This window comes from Geotrypetes seraphini, chromosome 12 (genome assembly GCF_902459505.1).
Source record: "Geotrypetes seraphini chromosome 12, aGeoSer1.1, whole genome shotgun sequence".
NCBI lineage: Eukaryota > Metazoa > Chordata > Amphibia > Gymnophiona > Dermophiidae > Geotrypetes > Geotrypetes seraphini.
This window is the reverse complement of record NC_047095.1, coordinates 1,922,388-1,940,726: the sequence shown is the minus strand read 5'-3', so window position 1 is coordinate 1,940,726 and position 18,339 is coordinate 1,922,388. Positions and strand designations below refer to the sequence as shown.

Below are 18,339 nucleotides of genomic sequence, written 5' to 3'. Positions count from 1 at the left end.
AAGTCCCTTGTTTCAGACCAAACAATGATGCTATCGTTTACCATCTTTGCGGGTTCTCTCCTTCACGGTGTACATCCTCAAAGAGGTCACCCACTCTGATACAACCTGCTGCACCAATGGTGTCAGCTGTTGAGCCATCAATACTGGTGCATACTTTCAGGGAGAAACTCAACGAGTTCTAGAGCAGTGGTCTCAAACTCAAACCCTTTGGAGGGCCACAGTTTGGATTTGTAGGTACTTGGAGGGCCGCAGAAAAAATAGTTAATGTCTTATTAAAGAAATTACAATTTTGCAGCAGCAGCAGCAGCATTTCTCTTCCCCCTTCCCTGTGCAGCAGCAGCATTTTTCTTCCTGTTTCTGGCCGGTTTCCTTGCTGTACTCGTTTTTCCTTTGCCGCCACCACAGCAGCTCCTCACGCGATCTGCACTTTCGTGACATCAGAGAGGCTTCAGATGCAACCGTGGATTGCACAACGAGCTACTGCCACCACTGCCCACGACTTTGAAGGAAAAACTAGTGCAGAAAGGGAGCCGTCCAGAAACTAAACACGCCGTCATCACATCTAGACCACGGGCCATGAGTTTGAGACCACTGTTCTAGAGGGAGCTTAGTAATATGCTTAAATTGCACTGCATGCCAATGCTAACATCGACTCCTTCGGTACCAGCCCAGCCTAAGCATAGCACTACGAGGCCTCAAGGTACCAATGTCAGCTATCCATCAGAGCATCAAGCTACTTTTCATGGATCTTCACTGAGGCATCGTCACTCCCCATCTTGACTACATTCTACCTCAAGACATCAATCTTCGCATCGACGTTCTTCCTCAAGGCATCATTCCACTGCTTCAAAGCATCAATGCTCCTCTTCAGCGTGGCATTCGACACCAAGGTATCATTGTTCCTCATCACGTCGTTCTCATGCTTCTAAGTGGAAAAGGGATACTCATCGATCCTCATCATCATCTTCTTTGGATTGGTACCGAAGACGTTGTAAAACACATACGCATCATTCTCCTCGACACACAGCTTCTCCAAGTCTTCTCTATGATTTAGATTTGTGATGTGATTCAGAGTGTGAGTGTACTTTATCTGTGCCTGAGTCAGAACTGTCACTACAGAAAACGCCTCCCAGAAGAAGATCTGCTCCAGAAGGACTTTCCTTTACTAGATATATTGGGGAGCTGGGCAAAGCCCTACCTGTCAATTTGGAAGCTGACACTCAACCAAACGCTGAATTCCTGGACACCTTGGACTATGATGAGTCAAGCCTCTGGCTAAAAAAGAAAACATTAAAACTTTCTTTCTTTTTTTTTGTAAATATTAACGAGAAAGAAAAGAAGAAAATAAATACAGGAAAAGCGTGAGAGCGGGAAGGCAAGCGACAAAAAAGGAAGACCATTAAGAAACGCAACTTCAGTGCTCCTTGGAAAAAACAGAACTGAGGAGCTGAGCGCCTACGTCAGGCAGGAAGGCACTCGCACATGCGCGGTGCGGGTTATTGCGAACTTTCTAAATTTGTTAAAGTGGCATATGCCTCCTGTTTGTTCCTAGGATAATACACTTATCCAGTACAGGTCAAGGCAATGTACAAGTAAAGAGAAGTTAGAGGAAAGGTGGTTACATCACATCAGGGAGTGTTAGATACTATGTTGCAGGTAGATAGGGTGATGGGGAAAAGGTTACATTATTCTTCTTTGTTTCCTATTCATTTTTGGCTCTGATTGACATCTTAGATGTACATTGTTAAAATAGTTCCCTTAATTATTTTTGAATTTGTTATATATTTGTGGCAATGTAATAGTCTTTTCCATTTCAGGCGTTAGCCTGATTATTTTCTTTAGAAAAGATCAAAAATGAAATAAAAAAGAAAAATTTACTGTAATAGCTAAGTCTAGCCCTTGTCCGTTCCACACAATTTTTTTTCTGCATAGGGCAGGTACCATAACCCTAAAAGGAAAACAACCAATTCCTGAGCATTTCACATTATGCAAATTGTTTCTTACAAATCCAACACAAGCTGTCAATGTTACTTTTTAATTATATGTATAAGTAAGCTTTATGTCTGATGTTGGCACAGAAGAAACATTTATACTTTGCTTCACGTTTAACATAGTTTTTCTGATTATTTATTTGTATTTGGTTCACATCTTTTTCAGCTGTATCTTAAAGTGAGTTATGATGAGGTGCAGTAGATATTTCTCTATCCAAGACCAGCTCGCTTCAGTGACCCCCGCCCCACTGTTTATTCAATCCAAAGGTCTGGCATCTTTCCTTCATTCACTCAGTCCATCGTCTCTTACCACCACCCTAGTTCACTGCAGTCTTGTACATTTTTCCTTGGTTGCCAGCAACAACAGCATGATCAGGCAGCTTTCAACCAACTCCTTCATCTTCCTTCTACCATGTCTTGCCTTCTCTGATGCAGTTTCCAGTGGGTGGGACATGGCAGAGGGAAGATTTAGGTGCCAGTCAAAAGCCACCTTTGTTCATGCTGCTTCTGTCAGGACCATGGTGGAAAGGGGAGGGAGAGATGTCATACTAATGGGAAGGCAGGAAGAGAAGACTTGGGGTCTCTTCTATTAAACAGTGCTAGCAGTCGCGCTGAATGGCCCGCGCTGCTCCTGACGCTCATAGAATTCCTATGAGCATCGGGAGCAGTGCGGGCCATTCAGCGCGGCTCTCTGCGCTAAAAACTGCTAGCGCAATTTAATAGAAGAGGGAGTTAATCTTTAGACCAGGTGAGGAACTAGCAGTTACATCAGAGGCTGGGGATTTTGGCACCCTTTATCACCCAACACCCTGAGCCTATGCCTCACCTGGTCCAATGGATAGGCCAGCCCTGTCTCTGTCCCTGGAGGACTCACAATCTGAGTTTGTATCCAAGGCTTACCCAAGGTCACAAGGAGCTAGTGTAGATTCTTTAACTATAGTGTGTTGTGTACTTGGGATAATGTCATAGCAGGTTTCTTGGGCTGCCAGTGAACAAGTGTATAAGTTGCCTGTTTTGTAAGGGTAACCTACATATATGTCTTTATAAAATTTCTCCATTAAAAAAGGCACACACATTGTGTACATGCCAGTAAGAATCTATGCAAAAATGTGTATTTTATAAAATATGTACATAAATTCCATACTTGTGCCACCTATTCTTCATCCCCAAGGATGCCAATGTATATATCACTTAAAGTTAGCCAGTATGATTTCTGTACCCTTTTAAAGTTTGTATTTAAGGGACAGTTTTATAGGAACCTGCTTAAGCATGTAAAACACTGTTCTATATGCTCAAGATCCTTATGAAATTACCCCAATAGATATAATTTTATATCCAAGCTTATGCATCAGATGCATTTATAAGTTGTACTAGTTTTCAAAAGAAAGGATGCACATACTTTGGGCTCCTTTTACAAAGCTGCGCTAGCGTTAGTTCTAGCCGCTTAGCGTGGGTTTAGCGCACGCTAAAATTCTGCGTGCGCTAAAAACGCTATCGCAGCTTAGTAAATGGAGCCCTTTTCCTTTGAAAATGATCCCATGTAAAATATACACACACATTTACACCTGCTATTTGGTTTACATAACTTTCCTAGCTTAATAACCTGTAAATATGATTTTATTTTAGGGCCCCTTTTATAAAACCGCAGTAGCTGCCATGGTAAATGCACTGAAGCCCATTCAGTTCATTATAAACATAAAAACCATACAGAATACAACCTAAAAAAAACAGAAAACACAGGGCAATTAACAACAGTCCTCATCAGTATACACAAGTCTCCACACAACCGCAAAACATGGCAGCATTGCTACCATGGCTTTGTAAAAGGGTCTTTAGTGTATACACATAAGTACTAACCCCTCCTCAATTCTGCCTTCAGGAACACTACTCAGTTTGAATAAACTTATGCACATTCAGACCATATGTGCATAAGTTTTTGCATATATTAGGAGGGTACATTGTGTAGAAAAGGGGAGGCATTAGCACCTATCCAACCCCCACCCCATACTTACACCCTCCCTTCCCCCTATGCCTCTTTAAATCGTCACCAGTGCAGGCAATCGTGCCAACCGGCTCCCCTCTGAAATCACTTCCTGGTTGCGGGGCCTGGCTAAGATGTAAAGAGGTATGGGGGGAAGAGAGGGTATGAGTGTGATGTGGGGGGGGGACATGGAAGGAGCAGGGGGCAGAGAGGAGGGCGCCACTGCCCTGGGCACCTCCTACCCTTGCTACACCACTAGAAAAGTGTGTTTTTGTGTATAAAACAGTGCTCTACCAGTGGAAATGTGTTTTAAAGTCACTCATGATTAGCACATTAGAACACAGTTAACTTTTAACAGAGTAAATGACAGCTGAAAAAGACCTGCATGATCCATGTAGTCTACCCAACAAAGTGGCCACTCTGTCTGGGATCAGTCAGACATGTTTAAAAGCTGGTTGACTAGTTTCCACCATGCCAACCATATAGGCAGCCAAATATGATGGGCATGATAGTGGTTGTAACTAAGACTTCCAAGTATTGCTGACCGTATTCAACTTACCAGTCAAGATGTCTTCCCCTCCCCCCTAAGCACCCCCACTCACAGTATGTGATAATAAAATTATCTATAATACTAGAGCTGCCAAACTTTCACCTGTCTTTTGCCATATGCGGGACACAGACCATAGAAGTCTGTCTGGCATCAGCCTCAGTTCCCTCATGCTAATCTTCTTTCAGTCTTTTACAGTAGTTAGAAAAATCTGTGCTAATTTTTAATTTAGATTTTTGAAACTGTGTTATTATATTTGTCCTTTGGATTGTTGTCTATTAACATTTTCAGGTTGCAAGTATTTTTAGTGGCTTTTCTCCATGCTCTTTACGTAATAGCCCATCAAAGCAGAATCACCAGTTCTTCTATATCTAGTAATTTGTTTCTGTTCTTTTAGACAAAGTGCATGGAATGGATTGAAACCTGTAATTTCATCCTCTCTGATATCACTGGTGATGCAGTGTCTCTAAAATTAGAGAACCAAATCGACCTTGACAACACAGAGGTAAACATGCCTAAACTACCTGGGAATGTGAAGAGGAGGGGAAGATGCAACAGTTCAACAAGACTGCCTTATGATACTGAGACTTTGATTTGAAAGTCTGTGTCTGGTTTTAGTGATATGAGTGACTCAACATTGCAGAGCAGGTTGTTTAGAGAAGTATTAACATTGGGCTGGATATTCCAAAAGATTTATTCCTATAGTGGGAGATGCTACATAAGTCCTCTCTAAGTGAATTTCGGTGGCATTATATGTGCAATGCAGCTAAAAAAAATTTCTGATTACCCTAGTCCAATCTGTGTGGGAGACACTTCTATAAAATGAGCACTAACATTTCCAGTGCAATAGATGAGACATTCAAGAGCAGGGTTGCCCAACTCAGATCCTCGAGATCTACTGGCAGGCCAGGTTTTCAGGATATCCACAATGAATATGCATGAGAGAGATTTGCCTAAACTGCGTTCTTGGTATGGAAATCTCTCTCATGCATGTTCATTGTAGATATCCTGAAAACCTGGCCTGCCAATAGATCTCGAGGACCGAAATTGATCAGCCCTGTTCTAAAGAAATGGGTTGTGTTCCCATGGCCACATTCTATCTGCAGAAGGAATCCACTCCTAATTTTTTCTCTGTGCCTCTGCTGTACTTCACTGGGCTCCTTAGCTCCACCTACAGTTTTTCCCTTCTGCACGTGTTGTTCTGCTCTCTCTGTTTTATTATTTTATTGTGTTTTTTCACTCCTTTTTTCGGGGTTTCTGGTGCTTGGAGTGATTATTCAGCTCTGCCTGCATCAAGATCACACAGACTTTGATCTGCAGCTGACAGCTGTGGTACCAATCAGTGGCGTACCAAGGGGGGGGGCGGGGGGGGGGCGGTCCGCCCCGGGTACCAAGCCCTGAGGGGGTGCTCCCGGTCCGGTCCAGTTCCCCCCCCTGCGCCGGGTGTCGCGTCTGGAAACAGCCTGCAGCAAGATCGCGATGCCAGAGATCTTTGCCTGCTTCGACTGTTTCCTCCGCCACGGTCCTGCCCCTCCTCTGATGTCAGAGGAGGGGCGGGACCGCGGCGGAGGAAACAGCTGAAGCAGGCAAAGATCTCTGGCATCGCGCGATCTTGTTGCAGGCTGTTTCCCCAGGGCAGTAGCGTACCAAGGGGGGCGAGGGGGAGGTCCATCCCGGGTGCCGCCTTAGGGGGGGGTGCACAGCTGGCCCGGTCCCTATCGCGCTCCTACCCTCCCAGCGAAAGCAGCATCGGCGCCATTATCGAAAAAGGTAATGGCGCCAGGCCTTGGAGCACCAAGGCAGACCGCTTCTCCCCCCTCCCAGCCGAAACCCCGCTGACCATCCTATCTCTCCTCCCCCAAGTGAACCTTTCCGACCCTCCCAGCGAAAGCAGCAAACCTCCCTCCAGTAGCGTCGGCTTTATCCTCCCTCTGCCGCATCACTGATGACGTCATCAGTAACGCGGCAGAGGGAGGAGAAAGCCGCGAAGGAGGTTTGCTGCTCTCGCTGGGAAGGTCGGAAAGGTTCACGGGGGGGGGGAGATAGGAGGGTCAGCGGGGGTTCGGCTGGGAGGGGGGAGAAGCGGACTGCCTCGGTGCTCCATTACCTTCTTCGGGCAGCAGCAGCGTTTACATTTCGCTGCTGTTGCCGGCTTCAGGCCTTGTTCTCTGCCTGGTCCTGCCTACTTCCAGTTTTCATGAAGACAGGACCCGACAGAGAGGAAGGCCTGAAGCGGGCAACAGCAGTGAATTGTGAATGCTGCTGCTGCCCGATGAAGTTCAGGACATCAGGACATCGGGGAAGGAGCAGGGAGAAATTGGCTGCTGGCTTGGGGGTGAGGGTAGGGAAAGAATCGTGGAAGTGGAGAAATCGGCACGATGGCTTTGTGCGGGCTAGGGGGAGAGAGAAAGAAAGGAAAAAATAAAGAGGGGGGGCCAGGGGGAGAGAGAAAGAAAGGCAGAAATAAAGAGGGGTCAGGGGGAGAGAGAAAGAAAGGCAGAAAGAAAGAGGGGGACCAAGGGGAGAGAAAGAAAGGCAGAAATAAAGAGGGGGTCAAGGGGGAGAGAAAGAAAGGCAGAAAGAAAGAGGAGGGCCAGGGGGAGAGAGAAAGAAAGGCAGAAAGAAAGAGGGGGACCAAGGGGAGAGAAAGAAAGGCAGAAATAAAGAGGGGGGCCAGGAGGAGAGAGAAAGAAAGGCAGAAATAAAGAGGGGAGCCAGGGGGAGAGAGAAAGAAGAAGGACCAGAGACTCATGAAATCACCAGACAAAAAAGTAGGAAAAATGATTTTATTTTCAACTTAGTGATCAAAATGTGTCCGTTTTGAAAATTTATATCTGCTGTCTATATTTTGCACTATGGCCCCCTTTTACTAAACCGCAATAGAGTTTTTTAGCGCAGGGAGCCTATGAGCGTCGAGAGCAGCGTGGGGCATTCAGCGCAGCTCCCTACGCTAAAAACCGCTATCGCAGTTTAGTAAAAAGGGAGGGGGAATATTTGTCTATTTTTGTATAGTTGTTACTGAGGTGACATTGCATAAAGTCATCTGCCTTGACCTCTTTGAAAACCCGCGGAATATAAATGATAATTAACATTTTCTCTGCGTACAGCGTGCTTTGTGTTTTTAAAATTTTATTGTTGGTAGATCATTTTGACTTGGCCACAAAGGTAAGGGGGAGGGAGGGAGGGGAACTGCTGAAAGACATCTAGTAATCCTTGCAGGCTTGACTGCAGGGAATTATTTTTGTAAAATCATGTTTTGTTATGTGACTGGCATTATCTAGACTTTAATTTCTATGAATGAATAGAATGAAAATGATATAAAATTACTTGCTTGTTTTTATGTGCGTGCGCTGAAGGAAAGTGGAGAGAGAGTGGGCTGAGGATGCTGAAGGGAAATGGGGAAGAGAGTGGGGAGAAGACGCTGATTTATAAATTGACAATTGTACAGAATATTGTTTCTTTTTATACTTTAATATAAACAATTCAAGGCTTGTGTGGATGGAATCAGGTGGTTTGCGGGGATGGGGACCGAGCTTACGGGGATTAGTCCAATAAAATGGTATTTTTTTATTTCTCATTATTTGTTTTATTTTTATTTGTTAATTTATAAAGTGGTGATTGTTATGTATCAGTTTTTTCAAATTTACATCTACTGTCTTTATATTTTGCACTGTATTAGAGGACATGTGTTACTGTTTTTTGTGGTGTTGCATTGTATCCAGGGTCTGGTTTCTTGGCGGATCAGTTTAACTTTTGTCTACATATTTCTATTTTTAGTTTGTGATTATTCCATTTTGGGCGAGGGTGTATCTCTGTTCTGTGTGTTCTGAAAAAGACATAGTTTTCAGTTGGCATTGACTACAGGACCAATTGACTGTGCGGGATCTGGCTTGTTTAGTTTTACAATGTATGTGTTGGTGTTCTAGTGCTCACTGCAATGTTTAAGATGCAGCCTTTTCCTAGGTACACTCTTGTGGTGCGATATGTAGATTGGTACTAAAAATCATATTTTTCATATAGATGGGGGGGTGTCAAAAAATGATGGGCCCCGGGTGCCACATACCCTAGGTACGCCACTGGTACCAATGACCAACATTTATTAACAGTTCCCTCAGTAAAAATAATTAACACACGCCGGCAAAACACCTTCTCAGTCATGGCACCACAAACGTGGAGCTCTCTTCCTATCTACTTAAGAGAAGAACGCTTCTTGGATAGATTTAAAAAGTAACTTGAAATGCTTTCTTTTCTGAAATGCCTTCGATCTCTAGCCCTGCTAAATAGGTCATTTTGATTCCATTAGACTTCCCCTTCCTCTGCAGAACAACTGTTTCTTGCTTTTCCCTTTCTCCCTTTATTCCATCTCTTTATCTTTGTTCTTTTTTTTTGTCCTGTCTTCTTTCTGCTAGTTCCTACTCACCCATCCTATTGTTCTTGCCTTTAGTGTTTTCTTTACTATTAAATATTGTATTTCTTGCCCTCCTTCCCTTTGGCACTGTAAGTCTTGTAGGTCTGTTGTACGTCTGACATATTGTACCTGTTGCATTTTATTTATGTCCATCGCTTAGAAATTTGATTAAGCGATTTATCAAATTTTAATAAATGTGAACTTGAACTACCCGTTTGCCAGCCTGCATTTACTTCACAGGAGCTCAGTGCCATCCCCATATTTTGCCTTCTACTGAACTATGGTTCGAGCGCATGCTGTTGGGCATCCATAGGAGACTCAGCGGTGTCTTCGTAGTGTGACGGCTGTGTCTTCTCACCTCTGCCCGTCCCTGAGCGCATCCGTCGGTCTGCAGGGGTAGAGCTACAGTCAGACGCAGGATCTGACTGGCAGCCCAAAGATCAGCTTCAAAGAGGCATTCCCAGCATGAGGCAGTGATTCTCTGATTCCAGCTACTGTTAGAGAGCTGAGACAGGCTGCAACACATTACCAGCACAGGTCACAGAGAATAAAGTCTGTCACTGCCTATGACGTGAATTGGGGGAGGTTTGAAAATTGATGTTTTGAGGATTTCTACATGTTCCCTCACCTGAAAAATCCAAAAATTGCTATTTTTGTACTTTGTTTAATGTTTTGTACTTTGTTTAATGTTATTTGTGAAAAATAACATGATTTTGGCACAATTTTCTTAGCGGCAGCCATCTTGGATTTTTAGTGACCTTTTTTTCTAAAGCTCCCTAATTCCAAAACTGCAATTTTTGACTCAAACCTTGTTGGGATGGAGTCCTTGGTCTTTCCTAATGTGAATTGTTGCCAAGTTTGTGCAAACTTAGTGCCTCAAGAGCATCCTTGCACCACGTGTCATTTGGTGCAGCTGGAAGAAGCGGCAGCATCAATCTTAGCCTCTCCCATGCTTAAACAGATGACAAAATGCTCGGCTATCCCAGTGAGGTGGCCTTCTTTATTTTTGAGGCTTGGCATGGCTGCTAATTCCTTATGCCTGGCTGCAGATCTTCTGCAGCCTAAGAAACACAAAGTCAAGTCATCAAAGGGTGACTCTACGTCCCAGGAGCCAGAGGCTTTCTCAGAATTTATGAAACATTTGTGGAATGAGTTTCAAAGCTTGCGGTCTTCCTCTGCGCAGTCCTGCTCCGCCTCCTATGCATCTCTCAGTGACGCTGCTTCTATAGGCATGTCCTAGGCTCAGTCAGCCGCTGTTCTTGCACTGCATGATCCTGATCTGGGAGATCTTTATGATGATGACCAGCTTGCTGATCCCTTATTTACAGGCGCTGCGCTTCCCGGGATAGGGGTCCAGGGACTGTGTGCTGGATCTGCGGATCCCTCTGGGATTTTGGAACCTGGGAATGATCCCACAGTTCTGCATTTATTTAAGTCTGTGGCTTTGCCAGATCTTATTTCAGAGTCTTTGCAGGAGTTGAATTTAGTCACTCAGCCAGCTCCAAACACTTCTTCCTTCTGGCTTTGTGGTGTGCACTCGCAATCTGCTACCTTTCCCTGGCACCTGGATATGAACGTTCTAATCTTAGAGCAGTATGACTCTCCAGAAGATGTTCATAAGATAGCAAGAGCCATGTTTCATTTTTATATTCTGGCACAGGAGTGTCAGCAGCTTCTGGGTCAGCCTAGGGTGGATTCTTTGGTTGTGCAGGTGACTAAGCGCACCTCTCTACCCAGTGAAGGTGGTGTGGTGCTTAAGATATGCAGGACCGCCATGTGAATGTGGTCCTCTGGAGACTCTTTGATGCAGCTGCTTTAGGCAAAAAAGCTACTTCGGTGGCATCCTTTGTCACATGTGCTTGTCTCTCTCGGCTGCGCACAACCTTTTTTTGGCTGGATCAGATTATGTTACTGTATGATTTTATGTGGGTTTTGGCAAAAATGTCAGCGTACTCCATTTCTGTCCACAGGATGCTCTGTATCAGACACTTCCAAGGCTACTTTGGCTAGACTTCTATTTAAGGGACAGTTACTGTTTGGCAAAGGCTTGGATGACCTCATGAATTCTATGGCAGACTATTGCCCTAAGACCCTGCCTGATAGCAGACCTCAAGAAGTTCTAGTCGCACTAATTTTTTATGGCTCCCTGCAATCCTGCCTGTAGGGAGTAAACAGGCAGATAGACAAGAGTGACCCGATCAACATTGTATATATAGATTTCCAGAAGGTGTTCGACAAGGTCCCGCATGAACGTCTACTTCGAAAAATTGCGAGCCATGGAATTGAGGGAAATATACTCACGTGGAGTAAAAACTGGTTGGCAGATAAGAAACAGAGAGTGGGGGGTAAATGGACAATACTTGGGCTGGAGAAGCATCACAAGTGGAGTGTCGCAGAGTTCAGTGCTCGGGCCCATGCTCTTCAACATGGCATATGAGGTTCAACATGGATAAATGTAAAGTGATGCATGTAGGTAACAAAAATCTCATGCACGAATACAGGATGTCCGGGGCGGTACTTGGAGAGATCTCCCAAGAAAGAGACTTGGGAGTTCTGATCGACAAGTTGATGAAGCCATCCGCACAATGTGTGGAGGCAGCAAAAAGGGCGAACAGAATTCTAGGAATGATAAAGAGCAGAACATATCGGAGAGGGTTATCTTGCCACTGTATCGGGCCATGGTGTGTCCTCACCTGGAGTACTGCATCCAGCACTGGTCGCCGTACATGAAAGACACAGTACTACTCAAAAGGGTCCAGAGAAGAGTGATGGTTAAGGGGCTGGAGGAGTTGCCGTACAGCGAAAGATTAGAGAAACTAGGCCTCTTCTCCCTCGAACAGAGGAGATTGAGAGGGGACATGATCGAAACATTCAAGGTACTGAAGGGAATAGACTTAGTAGATAAGGGCAGGTTGTTCACCCTCTCCAAGGTAGGGAGAATGAGAGGGCACCCTCTAAAATTGAAAGGGGATAGATTCCGTATGAACATAAGGATCGGGAAATTACAGGCCGGTGAACTTGACCTCAGTTCCGGGAAAGATGATGGAAGCACTGGTCAAGGACAGCATCTGCGAACACATAGAAAACAATGGACAGCTGAAGGCGAGCCAGCACGGCTTCTGCAGGGGAAGGTCGTGCCTCACGAACTTACTGTACTTCTTTGAGGGAATAAACAACCAGATGGATAAAGGGGAATCCATAGACATCATTTACCTTGACTTCCAAAAAGCCTTCGACAAGGTACCTCACGAATGGCTGCTTAAAAACCTGTGGAACCACGGGTACAAGGGGATGTCCACCAATGGATCAAACACTGGCTGGCAGTCAGGAAACAGAGGGTTGGAGTAAAAGGCCATTACTCAGACTGGCAATGGGTCATGAGCGGAGTTCCACAGGGGTCGGTGCTGGGACCGCTCCTGTTCAATATATTTATTAACGACCTGGAGGCGGGAACAAATTGTGAGGTTATTAAATTTGCGGATGACACCAAATTCTGCAGCAGGGTTAGAACCACGGAAGACTGCAAAGACCTGCAAAGGGACCTAACGAGGCTGGAAGAGTAGGCAAAAAAGTGGCAAATGAGCTTTAACATAGAGAAATGCAAGGTCATGCACGTAGGGAAAAAGAACCCGATGTTCAGCTATAAAATGGGGGGATCATTGCTAGGGGTAAGTAACCTTGAAAGAGACCTGGGGGTGATGGTGGACACAACATTGAAAGCATCAGCAAAGTGTGTGACAGCCTGTCCGGCTGAAGAGTCCACAAATACGTCCAGGAAGAAAGAATTTAAGCTTGTATCCCTCTCAAATTATATCCTGTAACCCGTACTGTGGTCTACTTGGGACTCAACAGCACCCCTCAGTGGTTACAATAAACAATAGCACTAGCGTGTGACCCGGACTGGAGTCACCCTGCAGGCTTGGACTGACACCAATAAAAAATCAAAATAAACCACAATCTTCTCAAAAAGGTTCAAAATCAGAATGCTCCAGTTTTATTCTTTTCAAACATAAAAATCAGGAAAATCAGGAATCCAAACAAACAGGTAAGTAAACCATAAATCTTCCAGCAGTCCAAAATCAAAAGAAAGAGCAACAAAACAGTTCAAATTCAAAAGCAAACGCAACAATCAGTTCCAAAAATAAAGCTCAACTGCTTTCCTTGTTATTTCCTCTTCAGGATATACTTCCCTGAGGTTAGGCTCACCTCAGAGCGCAATGCAACCTGCTCCCAAACAGGTTGTACAGTTTTATACAAATATAAAGTTCAAGTCACTGGCTTCACTGTACACAGTGCTCCTAAAGTGAAGCCTCTGGCAGCCTTACACTAAACTGCCAGGCACAGGTTTGCTTTCAGATAGCTATAATATAGCCTCAAAATGCCCTCCCAGGTAACAGCAAACCTCTCCCAAAAACTGACACTTTCAGCTTAAAAAAAAACAAAACAAAAGAAAAGCAAAGCAAAATCCCAAAAGGATCAGTATCAGCACACAGTCACTTTCAATCACAGGAAGCTGAAAACACACTCACTGTTGCTGCCAATTAGGACTTGCAGCTGGTGGAAAAACCAACCTCCATGGCTTCCTCAGTAGGATTTACTTCCTCAGGCAGGTGGTCAAGTTCCATTGGAAGATCATCATCCGAAAGAACTTCCTCCAGCAATTCTCCAGCCCCCTGTACCTCCATGGGTGAGGCTGTATCGTCCCTGCTTGGCCCGAGGAGACTCTCAGGGAAGAAAGGTCTGAACCTTCTCCCTAGCCTGCCTCTCTGTTTGTGCTCAGCTGCTGGTTTTTGTACTGCAGGGGCACGCCCTATTCTACCTAAGTCAGCAGATCTGCCTTTGGCTCTTGGGCTCCTCCTGTGGTGACCTAGATATGGCTCTTCCAGGAGATCCTTGGATATTTCAGGTTAACCTGGTAGTTAACCTGAAAATCACCCCTAGCACAATCCTTGTCCATTCCCTTCTGGGTTTTCTTTGGTGTCTTAGTGGGAACTTTAGCTGGAACCAGGTCAGGCACAATGTCTGTCTGGTTACAATCCAGGACTCAGTGATCCAAGCAAATCCTTGTCCAAGCCTACCAGTAAGCCGGCAACCTCCCTTATATCCACAGCTGTTTGGCTATCAACCTGGCATCATTGAGGCTTCTTGGAAGCCACTTCAAGGTACAAATCAAAGGGTGGAGCTCATCTCAAACCTCCAAATCTCTGCCGAGCACCCTGAAACGGTCTCTGTGCAGAGGACCTCACTGAGGAATGACAAAATCGTCTAGAACCATGATAGGTACCATGACCTGACTTTCCCCAGGGACATTCAGTCTATTGTCTGTCAAAGACTTAGGGTGACAGTCTGTCAAAGACTTAGGGTGACAGTCTGTCACACTGGCCATCATATTGACCAGCCTCTTGCCAAAGAGCATTTGGCCTCTGAAAGGCAGCCTGCTCAACATGGCCTTGGAAGCAAAATCTCCCACCCATTGCCTGATCCAGAGTATTCTAAGGGCAGAGACAGAAAAAGCAGACACCTTGCTCATGACCCTCAACATGTCATATAGAGCATGGAGTTGTTTGTTATTAGAATTTTGCTCTTCCATTCCTTTTCTTTTTGGAGTTATATAGAGTATCTGCTATATAATCTACCCCTGTAATTAGCAACTGGGGGTAGGTGTTACCCTTCACTGACAGAACCCATGGTTAGGGTCCAAACAACAGTGAAATGGCTCTTGGATATTCAAGCCATGGAACTTTACTAGCTGAAAAATTGAGCTTGGACAGATACTTCATATACTTCATCATGCAAAGAAAGACTCAGATGACTGGAGACCAATCCTGGATCTGAAGTCGGTCAATCAGGGCTTTAGGCCCCCTTCCTGGGATGCACTGGGAGGGGCCTAATCTCCAATTGGTTCAGATACCTTAAGCCCCTCCTAGTACATCCCGGGGTGCACTGGAAAGAGGAAGGCCTGCCATTTTGAAGAGATGGGCCTGCCGGCAGGAGGAAATGGGCATCCTTCTTGCTGGATTTCTACAAGGTCGGGGGGGGGGGGAGGATTCGGGTTGTTTACTTGAGCCGAGGGATTAGGGAGCATAGGAGGGCCGGGTTTCAAAAGTTTGAAAGATAGATGGAAAGTTTAAAAGATAGCTTGAAAGTTAATTAGTTAGTTGTATGTGCCTGGTGGTTGTACTCTGCCTTGCTGTATGTTGAGTCCTTACCTTGGCGGTTTTCTGGAGCCCTTAATGATAAAGATTCGGCCTTCCTTCACAAAGGCGCTCTGTCTGTCACTTTGATTTTGCTTACCTTCGTCAACTGCTTCTAACACACTTGTCCCTCTAAATATGCACAGTTTAAACTTGTGGTTAGATAACCCTGACACTTATATTTATCTAAGTTAAGCTTCACAATTACTAGAGCACCACTATGCATATCACTGTACACATCTTCAAACCATGTCATATTCATACACGCATTCATTCTATAGGACCCTTGAGGAAGACCTTTTTGGTCAAAACACGGATCGTGTTTAGTCCGCTTCATTGACATAAGGTGTGGATGTACTTCATTGTTTTTAAGATTGTGGATTATCTTCTTGTTCTAATAAAGCCTATATCAGCAACATCAGACTCCACAGCTTCTTTTATTTTGTACTTTTACCCTTCTGTGGATTCAAGGGGTCAGTCCTTTGGTTGCTTTCATCCATTTTCTATTTATAAACATTTATCAACACAGCTACAATAGTACTTTATCCTAAAGCAAATAAATTAAAAAAATTTCTACCTTTTGTCGTTTGCCTACTTTCCTCATCTTGTCGTCATTCTCTTCCTTCCATCCATTGTCTGCTCTCTCTCTCTCTCTCTCTCTGCCTCTTCTATATGGCATCTGCTCTCTTTTTATGCCCTTTCCAGAAACTGTCTGCCTCTCCCTTCTTCTTTCCTCAACCCCCATTGGTCTGGCACCCATCTTCTTCCCTTCACTGTCCCAATGACCTGGCATCTCTGCCTCCTTCCCTGCCCCACCAGTGGTCTGGCATCCATCTTCTTCCCTCCGCTCTCCAACATTGGTCTGGCATCCATCTTCTTCCCTCCGCCTCCCCCCATGGTCTGGCATATCTGTCTCCTTCTCTTCCTTCCCCCCTCCCCTGTGATTTTTAGCATCTCCTCATTTCCTCCCCTCAGATCTGGTATCTGTCTCCTTTCCCCTTTTATCCCCCCAGATCTGATATCTCTGTCTCCTCTCCCTCCCCCCATGCTGTGGCATATCTCTCTTCCCTTTCCTTTTCTTCACTAGTCTTCCTTCTCACTTTATTTTCTGCCTCCATCTAGATTAAATTCTTTCTTACTATCCAGTCCTCAATTTCCCTCTTTTCACTGTGTATATCTACAGCTTGTCACCCCTTTCCTTCACCCCCTACAGTATCTCACTAACTCTATCCTCTTCTCCCCATCCAGCATGTGCCCTTTTTTCTTTATCCTCTCCTTCCATCCAGTACGTGCCTTCTTTCTCCATATCCATTCAGCATCTCCCCCTTTCTCCCCTCCCCACTGACATCCAATGTCTGCCCTCTTCTCTCTATTCCACTTTCTCCATCTGCCCCCTTTCCCACCACAATTCCATCAAGTATCCTGCCCCCTCTCATTCCTTCCTTCCACCCCAGTTCCATTGCGTATCCTGCCCCACATCTCCCTCCACCCCAATTCTATTGGGTATCCTGTCCCCTCACCTCCTCACCACTTCTGCTTTCCCACACACTCCTGATGGCACACAATAAACATAAATAAAGCTCAAGTGCTACTCAACCTCTTCCCCTTGTTGTTCAAACTCCCCCCCTCACCTTGCAGTCACTTTTCCAAATCAAAGTTTTCTTTTTCAGTGGGGCCATTTTCATAAGTTGCAGACGGCTGCCCAGCCCGAAGTTTCCCCACTGACGCAGCTTCTGGTTTCTGCTTGGGCTTATTGTGACAGAGGAAAAGCTTCAGGTCAGGCAGCCACCTACAACTTTTGAAAATGGCTGCCATGCTAGGGCCCCACTGAAAAAGAAAACTTTGATTTAGAAAGGCGACCGTGAAGCTGAGGGGAAGGGGAGGAGATGGACCAACAAGGGGAACAGATGCCCTGACTGCGGGGTCCCCTAGAGCTGTGGGGCCCAGGGCAACTGCCCTGTTTGCCCTCCCCTAATGCCGGCCATGGAAAATGCTGGAGGGAATATAACCACTTTAGCAATAATATCTTAATGAGAGCAACTCTTCTCCAAAAGAAAAGCCAACAGGTGCTTAGAGATTTTTTTTTTTAACTTTATCTTTATTCAAATTTTAAGTATAATAAACAAATAACAAACTGGAAATTTCATCTTAAGTCACATTGGTTCAAAGAACAGAAAGTTCTTCCCCTCAATAGAGACGCAACATTTAGCTGGAAATTTCAACAAAAAAGGATGCACCAAGGGCTAATAATCCTTGGTCTGTAACAAAGGAAATCTTTTCTCTTTTTTTGTGTCTCTTTAGAAAGATCTGGAAACATTCTTACTGTTGAACCCAGAAAAGTATCATTCATGTGCCAGAAATAGGTATGGAAGGCTCCTTTTACTAAGGTGGGCTATAGTGTGCGCTAACCGAAAAATTACCGCCTGCTTAAAAGGAAGTGGTAGCGGCTAGCGCACAGGGCATTTTAGCGCGTGCTATTCCACGCGTTAAGGCCCTAATGCACCTTTGTAAAAGGAGCCCTAAGTCTCTATCGAACTCCAAGGCAATTGTCACTATAAGATCTTTCAGTGATTATTTCTAAAGAGCTCTCCAAAAAATTTGTCAGATCCTTTTGGGGTAGAAGCAGATGATTTCTTCAAACCCACTAAAATACTCTGGACTGGTGGAAAACTTTCCTCAGCTATTAACAATATCTCTTTTAGATATTTCTGCACCATTTTCAAAGGAGAAATTTCCGGAGATTTTGGAAAATTTAACAACCTCAAATTATTTTTTCTTTGTTCTCCATAAATTCTAATTTCTTCTGAATAAAGGATCGTTCTATAATTATTTCTGACTCCAAAGATTTTATTTGGGAGATTTGCTCTTCGTGCTTGTTAATAATCTCACTTTGTTCTTAGAGATCTAATAACTTTTAATAATCGGGTAACTTTAGAACCCTAAATATTTTAAGCTGTCACCAGCCGAACAAAGAGGAAAAGTGCCTTCCTAGGTACGTTCCAGGTCTGGCAATACATATAGGGCTTCAGATTTATCAGCATATATTCACAACCCTGATAGCTGCCAAACTCTTCTAGAAATCTAGGGTTTTCATTAAAGAAGTGTGCAGCACCATAAAAAATAAGTCATCTGCAAATAAACCTCATTTAAACTCATTGGACCCAAGGGGATTCCCCTAAAGTCCTGTGTCCCAAAAATCTTAACTGCTAAGAGCTCCA

The 18,339-nt window shown here is 44.6% G+C and overlaps 1 protein-coding gene across 6 annotated transcripts in view; it reads left to right on the top strand.

Annotated features, from left to right (window-relative positions):
* AXDND1 (axonemal dynein light chain domain containing 1) overlaps positions 1-18,339 on the top strand; it is a 383,395-nt gene that overhangs the window by 306,559 nt on the left and 58,497 nt on the right. For all 6 annotated transcript variants that reach the window (XR_004536635.1, XM_033916370.1, XM_033916373.1 and 3 more), the window contains one exon: positions 4,917-5,024. Coding sequence is in view for 5 of the 6 variants with exons in the window: in XM_033916370.1 (XP_033772261.1) it covers positions 4,917-5,024 (108 nt within the window). In the remaining variant the exon portion in view is untranslated. Of the gene's footprint in view, positions 1-4,916; positions 5,025-18,339 lie in introns of those variants that run through there.